General features: G+C 42.7%; 1 protein-coding gene across 1 annotated transcript; it reads left to right on the top strand.

Moving 5' to 3' along the window:
- Window positions 1–222: 222 nt before the first annotated feature.
- LOC138374219 (ret finger protein-like 4A) lies at window positions 223–1596 on the top strand. Its single transcript, XM_069456932.1, has 2 exons — window positions 223–508; window positions 1016–1596. The coding sequence occupies exons 1-2, from the start codon at window positions 223–225 to the stop codon at window positions 1594–1596; spliced, it is 867 nt and encodes a 288-aa protein (XP_069313033.1).
- The last annotated feature ends 12061 nt before the right edge of the window (window positions 1597–13657 follow it).

Raw genomic sequence — 13657 nt, 5'->3', positions numbered from 1 at the left:
CTGCTTCAGCCTCCCGAGTAGCTGGGACTTCAGGTATGCGCCACCATGCCTGGCTAATTTTTCTATATATTTTTAGCTGTCCATATAATTTCTTTTTATTTTTAGTAGAGACGGGGTCTCGCTCTTGCTCAGGCTGGTCTCGAGCTCCTGACCTCGAGTGATCCACCCGCCTTGGCCTCCCAGAGTGCTAGGATTACAGGCGTGAGCCACCGCGCCCGGCCCATGGCCGAACACTTTAAAGAAGTAAGCGCATGCTCTGTCTGCCTAACTTACCTCGAAGAACCCGTGCGCCTGAAATGTGGATACCTCTGCTGCCTCCGATGCATCAACTCCCTGCAGAAGGAGCCCCACGGGGAGGGTTTGCTGTGTCCCTTATGCCCTGTGGTCTCTCAGAAGAGTGACATCAGAGCCATTCCTCAGCTGGGGGAGCTGGTTTCCAAGGTCAAGGAACTGGAGCCCCAGCTGAGAAGAGTTCTACAGATGAACCCAAGGATGAGGAAGTTCCAAGGTAAGGAGTCTGTTCCACTTGCCCCAAACACGTAAAGGGCCCTGGAACAAGCAGCTTTCAAACATTTGTCCATGAAATTATGGCCATTAGCCGATGTCAGGCACCTAAAACTTTTACACTCCTAAAACCAACACCTCTGAGTATAGATTTCCACAGGATCTGTGTCAGCTTGTGTAATAATTACGACAACAAACTACACTCTTATCCTTCATGTATCTTCTGCCCTAAACGGAAGAAAAATTATTGATCAAGATATTTAATAACTTAAGTAAAAGGGAATTTCTACTATGAGTTAGGTGGACTTGTTCCAATTATATCCTTTTATTCCACGCATAAAATTTCACATAACCAGGTGGCCAGGGAAATTTTCCCAGAAAGTTCTATTTGGGGAAGAAATGTAGACTAAAAGAAGTGAAAGTGAATGATATGTCTGGGTTTTTGCAATAGAAGGGAAGAGGGAGGCTACAGGGCGTGTGTTTGCTGAACTTCCAGTTTTTCTTTCCACAGTGGACGTGACCTTGGATGTGGACACAGCCAACAACCGTCTCATGATTTCTGACGACCTGAGGAATGTTCGCTGCGGGCGTTTCAGGCAGAACAGGATAGGACGTGCAGAGAGATTCAGCTGCGCATTGTGTGTCCTGGGCTCCTCTCGGTTCACTTCCGGCCGGCATTACTGGGAGGTGGACGTGGGCACAAGCATAGAGTGGGATGTGGGAGTTTGCAAAGAATCGGTGAATAGGCAAGGGGAAATCCTACTGTCTTCAGAGCAGGGCTTCTGGACCGTGGGTTTGAGGAGAAGCCTGCTTTACACTGCCAGCACCGTGCCCTTGACCCCTCTCTGGGTGAGCCCCCGGTTACACCGAGTGGGGATTTTCCTGGATATGGATATGGGCACTGTGTCCTTCTGTGATGTCAGTGATGGGGCCCATATCTTCACATTCACTAAAATTTCTGTTGTGGAGCCACTGCGCCCATTTTTTTCTCCTGCAAATGCAACTCATTATAGTCAAGGGTACCTGAGTATCTGTCCTTTGATGGATCCCGGCATTGCCGGTCCTCAAATTCATCCTGGGCAAGGCAAATAACTCTGTGAACACAAACACACCTGTAGGAATTACCGTGTGTCCATAACCAGAGCTAAAAACGTTTCTGCTCTCTATAAAAGGGTAGCAAGAAAAAAATGGGCCATTTTATGAATCGCGAATACAAATTAACTGTACACATTAGGGAAAGTTTGCATTTCAGATATAAAATATTGTCATGTTGTTTTCTTTGGAACAGAAATATAAACAAAAGAGATATTTTGAACTTTCACATCAATTTGCAAGTGTATTCCTTTTTATTTTCTGGAAGATCAACTCGGTGTGTCGTGGAGCTTAAACAATAAATAATTTTAATTTGACCAAAAAAACTAATAGTTTTTCTAAATGTTGAGGAAACAAGACCTATAAAACAGGAAAAATATATGCCAGGGTGGCAGTCTGCCCTCCGTTCTTGGTGTTCTCCTGGTCGAAGAAGGATCAGACACACCAAAGTGTCAAGTCCAGACCATTGTGCTGGTCCTCTGGCTCCCTCCTTGGAAAAATCACCAGCAGGGCCAGTGCGACCGAGTAACCTCAGGCAGCAAGCGTTTCTCACCAGCAGCTCTTTATTGTAGAACAAGTGGGTCTGTCTTCACGAGTGGAGAGAGACAGACCGACAAACCGACTCATCGACTGACCCAATCTCTCTGAATTCTCAGATTGTTTCCTTTTATTAGCCCGGTCTTGGGGCCAGCTCTCGGGAGGTGTGGGATAGTATCAAATGATCAACAGGTGTCCTCAATTCCATCTGCATCTATGAGCTCCCTCTGTGAAAGCCCATGGGGGCAGGGGGTGAAGCACAATGCAGAGTCAAGCTAATGGCATAATAATCACCCCTACGTCACTCTAGGTAATTTTCTAAATCCTATCATGCCTGGGCCTGGGAATTCCCAGATTGAGAACGCATTCCTTTCCTTCCCCAGGTGTAGCAGTTGCTCGGGATAGGATTAAGGGTGGGGCGACACCACAATGGAGTGCCCACCCTTATCCTTCTTCCTAGGTGGAACACTTGCTTGAGAAAACACCAAATCCAGAAACCCTTGTCCCGAGAACAGCCAGAGATCCTGACTATCTACCTAACCTGTATGTGTATGTATTCAGTTTTACCCTACAGCTGAAAAATGCACATTCATTTCAAGCACACATTAAACTTTCACATAGACATAGGTGGTTATAAGACGAACCTCATTAGTCTTAAAATTGAAAAATACACACCCTGTTCTTTAATCCTAACAGACTTAGATTAGAAATCAGTAACAGGAAGGAATCCATAAAATCTCCACATATATGAAAATTAAGCAACCACTTATAAATAAAACATATTAATAGTTCAAAGGTTAAATTACAAGGGAAATTATAGAGTATCTTCAGTTGAATGAAAGTAGATGCAGCTAAAGCTTAGAGGGAAAATGATAGCTTTAAAAAATTTGTGATAGGAGAAAATTACCCTAATCAATAATCTAAGCTACTTTAACTTAGAAAATTAAGCAATTCAACCACAAAGTAAGTAGAAAGAAGTAGTAAAGACTGTAAATGGTTATCAATAAAATGTTAAAATGGACAAATATTATATAAAAATTTAAAAATTGAAAACATTTTATAAGATCAAAGAAATAAATCTATCTTTACTGCAGGAAGGAGAGAGGGAGGGGAGGGATTAAAGGAGGGAGGAAGCAGGGCAAGAGAGACCTAGAGAGAGAAAAATGAGAGACATGGGAGAGAGAAGACAGAAATTACCTGGGATATGAGGAGTGAATTAGGAGACATCATCTCCAATTCTACAGAAGTTAAAGGATAATGAGAGCAAACGGGGTAGAGCTCATAGATGCTGACAAACATCTTAAAAGGAGAAGGTCACCCTCCCCAACCAAAAATACTGCAGCCCAAAGTGTCAATATTGCTAAGATTGATCAACCAGCCTTCCCTTCCATTAAAAAAAATACATGTCACTTAGAATGAAAACTTGACCTCGTGATATACTATATTCTCTTGCTATGTTCAGGATTTTCTCCTTACTTTTAGCCTTTATTCATTTGAATAGGATAATTCCCACACCTAGTAGAATAGAATTATTTTACCTCTGAGATCAGTAGGGTGATATTTTTCAGGAAAAAAAGAAAGTTTTCAGCCAATATTTATTTAGTTAATTTTTATGTCCCTTCTTTTCTCTGACCTTCTTCCTAGATTCCAAGTACAGGTATATTGTAAGGCTTGATATTGATCCATGAATAACTCTTAATTTTTATGTCTTCTTTTATTTTTTTTAATTTTGATAAAATACACATAACATAAAATTTCCCATCTAGGCCGGGCACGGTGGCTCATGCCTGTAATCCTAGCTCTCTGGGAGGCCGAGGCGGGAGGATCCCTAGAGTTAAGGAGTTTGAGACCAGCCTGAGCAAGAGCGAGACCCCATCTCTACTAAAAAATAGAAAGAAATTAGCTGGACAACTAAAACTATATAGAAAAAAAAAATTAGCCCAGCATGGTGGCACATGCCTGTAGTCCCAGCTACTCGGGAGGCTGAGGCAGAAGGATTGCTTAAGCCCAGGAGTTTGAGGTTGCTGTGAGCTTGATGCCATGTCACTCTAGCCCAGGCAACATAGCGAGACACTGTCTCAAAAAAAAAAAAAAAAAAAAAAAAATTTCCCATCTAAACCATTTTTTTTTTTTTTGAAACAGAGTCTCACTTTGTTGCCCAGGCTAGAGTGAGTGCTGTGGCGTCAGCCTAGCTCACAGCAACCTCAAACTCCTGAGCTCAAGAGATCCTCCTGTCTCAGCCTCCCGAGTAGCTGGGACTACAGGCATACACCACCATGCCCGGCTAATTTTTTCTATATATATTTTTAGCTGTCCATATAATTTCTTTCTATTTTTAGTAGAGATGGAGTCTCGCTCTTGCTCAGGCTGGTCTCGAACTCCTGAGCTCAAAGGATCCGCCCACCTCGGCCTCCCAGAGTGCTAGGATTACAGGCGTGAGCCACCGCGCCCGGCCTCCATCTAAACCATTTTTAAGTGTACAATTTAATGGTATCAATGACATTCAAATTGTTTTGCAACCATAAATACCATCTTTCCCCCAAAACTTATTCATCTTGCAATACTGAAACTCTTTGCCCATGAAACAAAAACTCTTCATTTTCTAATACTCCCACCCCTTTACAACCGTCATCATATAAACCCCAAAACTTTCCACAACATCCACAGTCTTCCTGACACTCTATTCTACTTCAGTCACATGCTCTAGAATTTTCTCTCAACACCCATGCGTTCTGTTGTGGATGTGCTCACTATCTGTGGTGGGTCCCCTCACTGTGCACAGACATGGGTTCAGCCCTGCCTTTTTTCTCAGTTTTTCTCCCATGGAAACTTCATTTCAGACACAGACCTCTTCAGCCAGCCCCTGCCTTTTCCTCACATTCTCCACGAACAGAAATGCTTTATTTCCTTTAGAACTCATCTGCCTCTCTCTATGAAGCCTGTCGATTATATGGTTGAGCCCCTGGTTCCATCGGTCCTGCCGCAATTTACTCAGCACCCCTGTTTTTGTGCCAGCTTGTGTGACAAGCCCTGCACTGTGCTGAGGTGAAACCTGCCCACTCACAGCACATAATGCCCTGACTCTGGAGTCACCCAACTTCAGCCCAAGGCATGGACATCTAGTTTTTTTTTTTTTTTTGAGACAGAGTCTCACTCTGTTGCCCGGGCTAGAGTGCCGTGGCGTCAGCCTAGCTCACAGCAACCTCAGACTCCTGGGCTCAAGCGATCCTCCTGCCTCAGCCTCCCGAGTAGCTGGTACTACAGGCATGTGCCACCATTCGGGGTTAATTTTTTTTTTTCTATATATTTTTAGTTGTCCAGCTAATTTCTTTCTATTTTTAGTAGAGACAGGGTCTGGCTCTTGCTCAGGCTGGTCTTGAACTCTTGAGCTCAAATGATCTGCCCGCCTTGGCCTCCCAGAGTGCTAGGATTACAGTCATGAGCCACCATGCCTGGCCATGGACATCTGTTTTTATAAATAAAGTTTTATTGGAACACAGTCACACCTGTTTTCATGTTGTCTATGGCTGCTTCCATGTTACAAGGGCCCCATTAAGAAGACAGAGATCATATGTCCCTTGAGCTTAAAACATTTACTGTCTGGCAGTTTAGGAAAACGTTTGCTGATCTTCTACTTCTACTTTACAACTTCTGCTTTGCGGGAATAATGGTGCCTACCTCTGCCCCATCTCAAAGCCCACAGTGCCCCTAACTGCTGAAACGACCCACGTTCCCCGCAAGTTTCCAACATGCTTTTCCATCGAGGACGTGGTCTTTTTTGCTGTACTTCTTTCCTATTTAGGACGTTTTGTGTTTTTAGTGTACTTTAGGGATAATTCTTTAATGTTATGTTTACCCACATCATTTAGTTATTTTATTTTAGTTTGCATATTTATAATTTCAAAGAGCGCTCTATTAAATGACTTCCTGAAAGAATTCTTTATTTGCATAAATAAGGAATTATTTCTTTATTTTCTTAAATGCAAAATTGATTTATTTATTGAGCTGAAAAGTCCCTGTGGCAATTAACCCCATGTGTTAGAAGGGGATTAAATAATAAGGAAGAGGCTTATGATGTATTGCAGAATTGCTTCTGTGTTGAATGTTTGGATTCACCATTTCAATTCTCCTCATTCCAGTTGCTTACCTAAGCCAAATTCAGTATCATTAACTCCAAGAATTATGAAAGAATACAATGTCTATTTGGGAGCATCAGTGAAACAGAAATGTTAAAATTGGCACCACGGTGGATGTGGTTGGATCTTTGCTCAGAGGACAGGGACACTTCCCAGTCTCTTAGGACTGCCTGGGCTGAGGGCAGCTGGCTCATGTGGGAATGCTGGGGGGGTCCCTCCACTCCACCCAATGGCCTTAGCCAATGTGGGACAGATTGGGGGTGACAGAGTCCAGGTCCCTTGCTTTAAGGTAGGCCACCTGTGGTGCCATTCACACCTTGGTGTCCCCTGCCCTGTGTGATTGGGCTGAGGTTGGGCTTCAGCTGAAACCATCTCCATGCTTGCATCCTTCCACGATCCTCTTGAGAGAACACACTGTCTTGCAACAACTCCGCTACGTTAGAATTCCCACGGCATTGTCTCTCTCGTAAGTGGAATAAAAATATCGAACACACAGAAACAAGAGATAAATGGTGGTTACCAGAATGGGGGAGGGAGGGAAAAGGAGAGATGTAGGTCAGTGGGTGCAAAGGTGCAGTTTTGGAGCATGAGTAAGTTTAGAGATCTACTGTGCAGCGTAAGGACTCTAGTTAACAATACTGTGCTGTATGCTGGAAATTTGCTGAGAGAGTAGATTTTAGGTGCTCTTACCCGCCCCCCCCCCAAACACACGCCTGTGTAAGATGATGGATGGGTTAATTAGCTGGACTATAATCATCATTTGATCGTGTACATGTATATCAAACATCGTGTTGAACACCTTCAATATATACTTTTAAAAAATTAAAACATAAAATGTTTTCTAAAAGAATTCTCACCTCCCCTGAGTCTGGGTCTTCAGAGAAGGTTCTGAGAGATGGGTTAAGAGCTGATCCCTGCATTAGGCTGGGAATCGGCCCAGGAGTAGAGCTGGGAAATGTTACAGCATTCATTCATTAAGCACTTTCTGTTTGCCAGGCACTTTCTCCAATTGTTATGTGCATCTCTGAGGACTATATTACTGAGAAGGAAATAGACTCGAGAAGTTGATTATTACGACAAGTTTTAGAGGAGCTGAACTGGAAACACGCATCTTGCTGTGGAGCAAGGACTCCCGATCTCCTAGGGATCCTGCTGCTCTCTGTCCTTGGCATTCAGAGGCCTAAGAGGGACTGGGTGAAGCTGTGACCTAGGTCCAGGCCTGGGGAGGTGGGCACCAGGCCCCATGTCCAGCAGTGGCTGGTTCCAGATGTCATAAAAGCCTGGCTGAGTGGGCTTCAGGTGGACAGGTGGATGAACATCTGAAAGATGTAGGGGACACCTACAACTCAACAATAGCAACAAAAACAACACACATACACACACACACACACACACACACACACACAAAAACCCAACCAGATTAAAATATGGGCAAATGACTTGAATAAACATTTCTCCAAAGAAGATATGTGGATATTTACTAAGTGTGTGAAAAAATGCTGAACATCACTAAATTCTGATACATGCTATAACAACAATGGCTCTTTTTAAATACTATTTTTATTTGACAAATTGTAATTATATACATTTGCATAGTACAGTGTGATGTTTTGATATAGTACACAATGTGGAGTGACTGAGTTAAGCTACTTAATATATGCATCACCTCATTTATCACTTCCATGGTAAAGTATTTGAAATTTACTGTCTTAGTTATTTTGAAATATAGAATACATTATTATTGAATATAGTCACACTGCTGTGCAATTGATCTGAAGACTAACTTCTCCTGTCTATGTGAAACTTTGTATGCTTGGGCCAGCAACTCCCCATTCCCTCCTTCCTACACCCCTCAACTCCTGGTAACCATCATTTCTTATCTACGTCTAAGAAATCAACTTTTTTAGATTTTAGGGCATCCAGCCATGACTTGGTTCTGGACAAGAAAGACCCTGTCATTCCCCAGCCCTGGGGTTGAAAGGTCTCAGTCCTGTCTACGGCTGCCAGGACCACAGGACAGAGTTCCTAAGTGCACACACAAGGCCGGGTATGCAGTTGGCTCAGAGGACACTTGCTAAATTAATACGTTACTCATTTCTTGGACCTTGTTCTCTCATGTTTGCCCTTGTCCAGCAATCTGAGAAGTAAACACTTCCATATGATTGCACTCACTTTTCCTCCCTCCACTCGGTTCTCCTGTGGCCGCCAGCAGCATCCAGACACAGTTGAGTTCTGCGGGGAGATCCATGGACAGGAGGCTTGTATGTGGAGGCGCCTCCTCCCTGTTGCCTCACATTCTGCGTCTCCTATGATTCAGTCATGTTTTGACTAAAATTGTCCTTAAACATAAAATTTAAATGAAAGTTCTTGGTATCACCCCACTGTTGCATGAAGAAACAGGAAAAGAATAATTATAAATTAAATAATTAAATACGACTTCATTCTGCTTATATGTCTGGAAACATCATAGAGTTTCTCCACAGTTATCAAATTTATAAAAGGATAAACATAATATCATTTGGTAACAATGAAATGAATTCTTATAAGATACAAAGAATCAACATAAAATTAGGAAGAAATATCATCTATTCACAAAAGTAACTATGAATAAAAAATACTCCAGGACCAACTTCTTTAATTTATTTCCAAACAATCCAATTAAGAGGAAGCAAGTTGGTGATGATGTCTCCATTTTAGTTTTCTTCATGTATCCCCAAACCCCACAGTAGGTTGGGGCTAGGAACAAAATGAAAATAAAGATATTTTAAATAAATGAAACTAAGCAATTCATGTATAGAAAGCATGTACTCCAAAAAGCTACTGGAAGTCCTTTGTCCTGGTGATAAAAACACCATGGGAGAGAGATTGACTGTAAAGAATCATGAGCTTTGAATCATAGTCATGGCAGTCATGCGGCTACATGTAAAATCTTTGTTTTCATTGCTATTTTCATGGCAGCAGAAATAATAGCATGTAAGGTGTGTTATAACATGTATAGAATTAATATATATAAAAACAATAGCATAAAGTTAGAGAGAGTATATATGGATTTACACCATTTTAAGTTCTTACCTATTCTGTGTGGTGTTAGCTAGTTGTCCTAATTAGACATAATACTTAAGGAAACATTAATGGGATGGCTACAGTAGCCACTAAAAATAGTTATACCTCATTAGCATCACATAAAAATAATTAATTGGTATATTATTTATTTATTTTTATTTCCGCATATTATGGGGTTACAAAGGTTTAGGTTACGTATATTGCCCTAACCCCCGCCCCCTAGTCAGAACTTCAAGCGTGTCCATCTCCTCGACGGTGCACATCGCACTCATCATGTATGTATACACCCATCCCCCCCCACATCTGCCCGACACCCGGTTAACGTTATTCCTGAATGTGCTCTTAGGTGATGATCAATGAAATCAATTTGATGGTGAGTACATGTGGTGCTTATAATTGGTATATTAAAAATATCAGACTATCTCCAAAGAGTGTAAAAAGAAAATCGAAGTGGGAAAACATCGGACAGAACAAACAGAAAATAAAGTCTCCAGCTTTGATTTTCAGGGGTGAAAAGTAAAAATCCAGACAAATCCGCAGAGGGGCAGCTTCCTACAGCCTCCGTCGCATTTCTTCATCCAGTGAAGCAACAGGATGTACTGTGGGTCAAACGTAAGGAAAATCTGCAATGTTCCCAGAGACCAATCCATTGCACACCATTGTATCCTGCATAACGGTCAGCATTTTGGAAGAAATGCGAGTGAAATGCAGATGCAAGATAATTAGAATGGCACATTCACAGTGTTTCAGGTTTCCTATTTGCATTTGTGAGATAAAATTTCCACCTGCCCTGGTGTAAAATTTACCTGGACCCACACTGAACTAGGTACCAATGTGTGGCAGGTATCAGCTTTATCCACACTGAGGTAAATTTTGTGGAAACTCTCAAGTACCCTTGAAAAACGGCAGTTTCCTTTAGACAGCTCCACTGGCAGAGGAAAATAGTCATTTTCTCAATAATGCCATGGATTTTTTTTTTTCAGCTCATAATTTCATCCATAGACTGTCACATCCCCCATGGGGTGCCAGTGTCATGTTGACTTTCTAAGATCACAGTGGATTTTGTGTGAAAATTGGTACTTAGTAAGTGGTTACTGAATAGCATAATTGTGGCCATTATTATTATTATTATTATTTTTTGAGACAGAGTCTTGCTCTGTTGCCTGGGCTAGAGTGCTGTGGCGTCAGCCTAGCTCACAGCAACCTCAAACTCCTGGGCTCAAGCCATCCTTCTGCCTCAACCTCCCGAGTAGCTGGGACTACAGGCATGTGCCACCATGCCCGGCTAATTTTTTTCTATATATATTTCTAGCTGTCCAAATCATTTCTTTCTATCTTTTTAGTAGAGATGGGGTCTCGCTCTTGCTCAGGCTGGTCTCGAACTCTTGAGCTCAAATAATCTGCCCACCTTGGCCTCCCAGAGTGCTAGGATTACAGGCATGAGCCACTGCGCCCGGCCAACTGTGGCTATTCATGAAACTATCTTATACATGTTTAGCATTTCAACTGCGGTTTTGGCAATTCAAGAGCAGAATCTGGGAGTTCTAGGATCCCTAAGGATCAGCACAAAGGGGCAAACAGTGGGAAAACATGAAATCAAAACGTCAGTAGTACGCATCAACCATACACGGGCATCTGCAACAGCAGTGATACACAAAGTAAAAATAGAGTTCAGCATGTAGAAGACAACAAAGGTGACCACCAGCATCAGGACAGTGTGGGTGGCTCTGGTCTCTGCGGGGCACCTGTCACGGTGGCTGGTGGTGTGAACATGCTGCAGTCTCAGGTGGTGTCTCTGTAGGAGATGCACCATGGAGCCACTGGTCCAGATCATGAGGCCAATAAACACGGCATCAGGAACTGACCGCAAGAAAACTATGCCTGAACGCTGATCTGAGAATTGGCAGAGCCAGGAGCCTTGGGTGTCAGTATCATTGAGTGTGTCCTGTGGACCAGTGGTTTGCATGGGTACATAGAGATTCTTTAAGACACCAAACACCCAGCAAGCACAACAAGAAGCAGTGACGGTCTTGGGGGCTCTTCCTCTGAACATTGACCTCTCCTTTGTCCTGGGGGTGACAGTGAAGAAGCGATAGGTGCTCTGGACACAGGTGGAACACGAGGTGGTGCTATGAGCCACCAGGAAGGTGGGACGGACAAGTTTACATACAAGACGGGGCAAGGGTTTCCCTGGGAGAAAAGCCACCACCATGTGAGGGATCCCTGTGGCGAGAAGGGCCAAGAAGTTGGCCACAGCCATGTGGATGAGAATCACGTGTGTGGGCCTCAGCTTGTGGCCAAGCCACATTGGGGAGACATTATGGAAGAACAGAGTGACATTGGCCAGAGTCCCGACCCCAATCTGGAAGAGAATGATGGTTTTCAGAGCCACTTCTCCAGTGGTTCTTAGGGCATTGTTCTGAAAAGACACAAAGAGAGCGTCAGGGCCTGGGAGCAGGCTGTGCCAATGCTGGTACTGAGATTTCTCTCCATTATCCAACCTGGTATAGGATGTCTGGGCCTTATGATCTTCCCAGAAGGGAGACACTTTATATTCCACAAGAGAAGCTGCACCTGGAGACATAGCTCTCACGCCAATATGCACCTCACAATTATACTTGTGTATTATATTTACTTACTTTTATATTCTGACTTTCCACCAGAATGTAACATCCATTGATTCAAGGGCCATCTCTGTGTTGTTACACACAGAGGTGACACAGTAAGTACTAAAGAAACTGGTACTTTATAAATGATTATATGAAATGAAACAACAGCAAAATGCACCATACGATCCTTAGAATTCATGAACTTCCTGATTGTTATCATAATGCATTAATGAAATAAAATGAAAAATCATATAAGAATTATAAAATTATCTACTTAATTAAAAAAAAAGGAATCAGTTGTCAACTTTTGAGACCTCTTAATATTACTTGTCAGAGTGATAAGATACAAGGTACCTTAGCTAAGTTAATAGGCCTCTGAATTTATAGGTGATCTTAGAATGCCCTCAGTTGTTCTGTTCAGTAGAGAACAGATGCTTATTGTCCACAGTGTGCTAGTTGCTAATATGTCCCAGATATTAAATTGTAATGCTGAGAAGTTAGATCTTGGAAGCTATTCACGAGTGGCCTCCAATCATCCTCAGGCCACACAAAGATATAAGTATCATGATAATTAGATCCATTGAACAATGGTTCTTAAAATTCTTTATTTTATTTTTTATTTTTTGAGACAGAGTCTCACTCTGTTGCCTGGGCTAGAGTGCCGTGGCATCAGTCTAGCTCCCAGCAACCTCAAACTCCTGGGCTCAAGCAATCCTCCTGCCTCAGCCTCCCGAGTAGCTGGAACTACAGGCATGCGCCACGATGCCCGGCTAATTTTTTTTCTGTATATTTTTTTAGTTGTCTGTCTAATTTCTTTCTATTTTTTTTAGTAGAGATGGGGTCTCGCTCTTGCTCAGGCTGGTCTCGAACTCCTGAGCCCAAATGATCCGCCCACCTTGGCCTCCCAGAGTGCTAGGATTACAGGTGTGAGCCACCGCACCCGGCCCTAAAATTCTTTTTTTTTAATCAAACATGTTGTCTGCCTATTTACTGGGTTGTAGGGTCTACAAAGGAGAATCAGGCTAGAAACCTGAGCTCATAACCACCCATAGCACACGTGGGTGTCACACTACAGCAGGGTTTAATCTGAGCCCTTGCGAGTGAGTTAGAAGATTCTGTGAGACACAGCACAAAGGTCAACATATTCTCACTAAAGGAGTAAAGTCTTCCAGACACATTAATCTTAATTATTACTGCAGGATCCAGAAACCATTGCCAGGTGCAGAAGTGAGACGTGAACTCTAGACAAAAGTCCAGTGTTACCAATATTTCTTGCTTCTCAGGAAAATTGGTCCCTTCTGAAACTACAGCATGGTAGGCACAGGAAGGGCCCAGGGAAGAGCAGCCGCCACCAGCTCAGGATTCCCCAAACGTGGGTCCCACACTGACGCCCTCTCTCTGCGGCTGAGACATTGGAAGTCACCCCTGAGCTCTCAGAACCTTATTTTCTGACTGTGTAAAGGGGACAATAAAAGGACCTGAGGTTAGAGGCAGGAGAAAAGTTTGTAAAAGTCCAGTGTCTGGAGTCAGACAGCTCCCAACTCATGTCAAATGATCTACTTATTAGCTTGGTCCAACCTGGGGTATCTATTCACTACTCTGTGCCTCTGTTTTCTCATTTAAAAAATAAAATAATTATTAGTGTAATTATAGGGCATAAAAATGGTGTGAACACACAATGAGAGTTTTTTTTTTTTTTTTTTTTGAGACAGAGTC

The sequence above is a fragment of the Eulemur rufifrons genome, chromosome 24 (assembly GCF_041146395.1).
Source record: "Eulemur rufifrons isolate Redbay chromosome 24, OSU_ERuf_1, whole genome shotgun sequence".
NCBI classification, from domain to species: Eukaryota; Metazoa; Chordata; class Mammalia; order Primates; family Lemuridae; genus Eulemur; species Eulemur rufifrons.
This window is presented reverse-complemented; position numbering and strand designations above follow the sequence as displayed.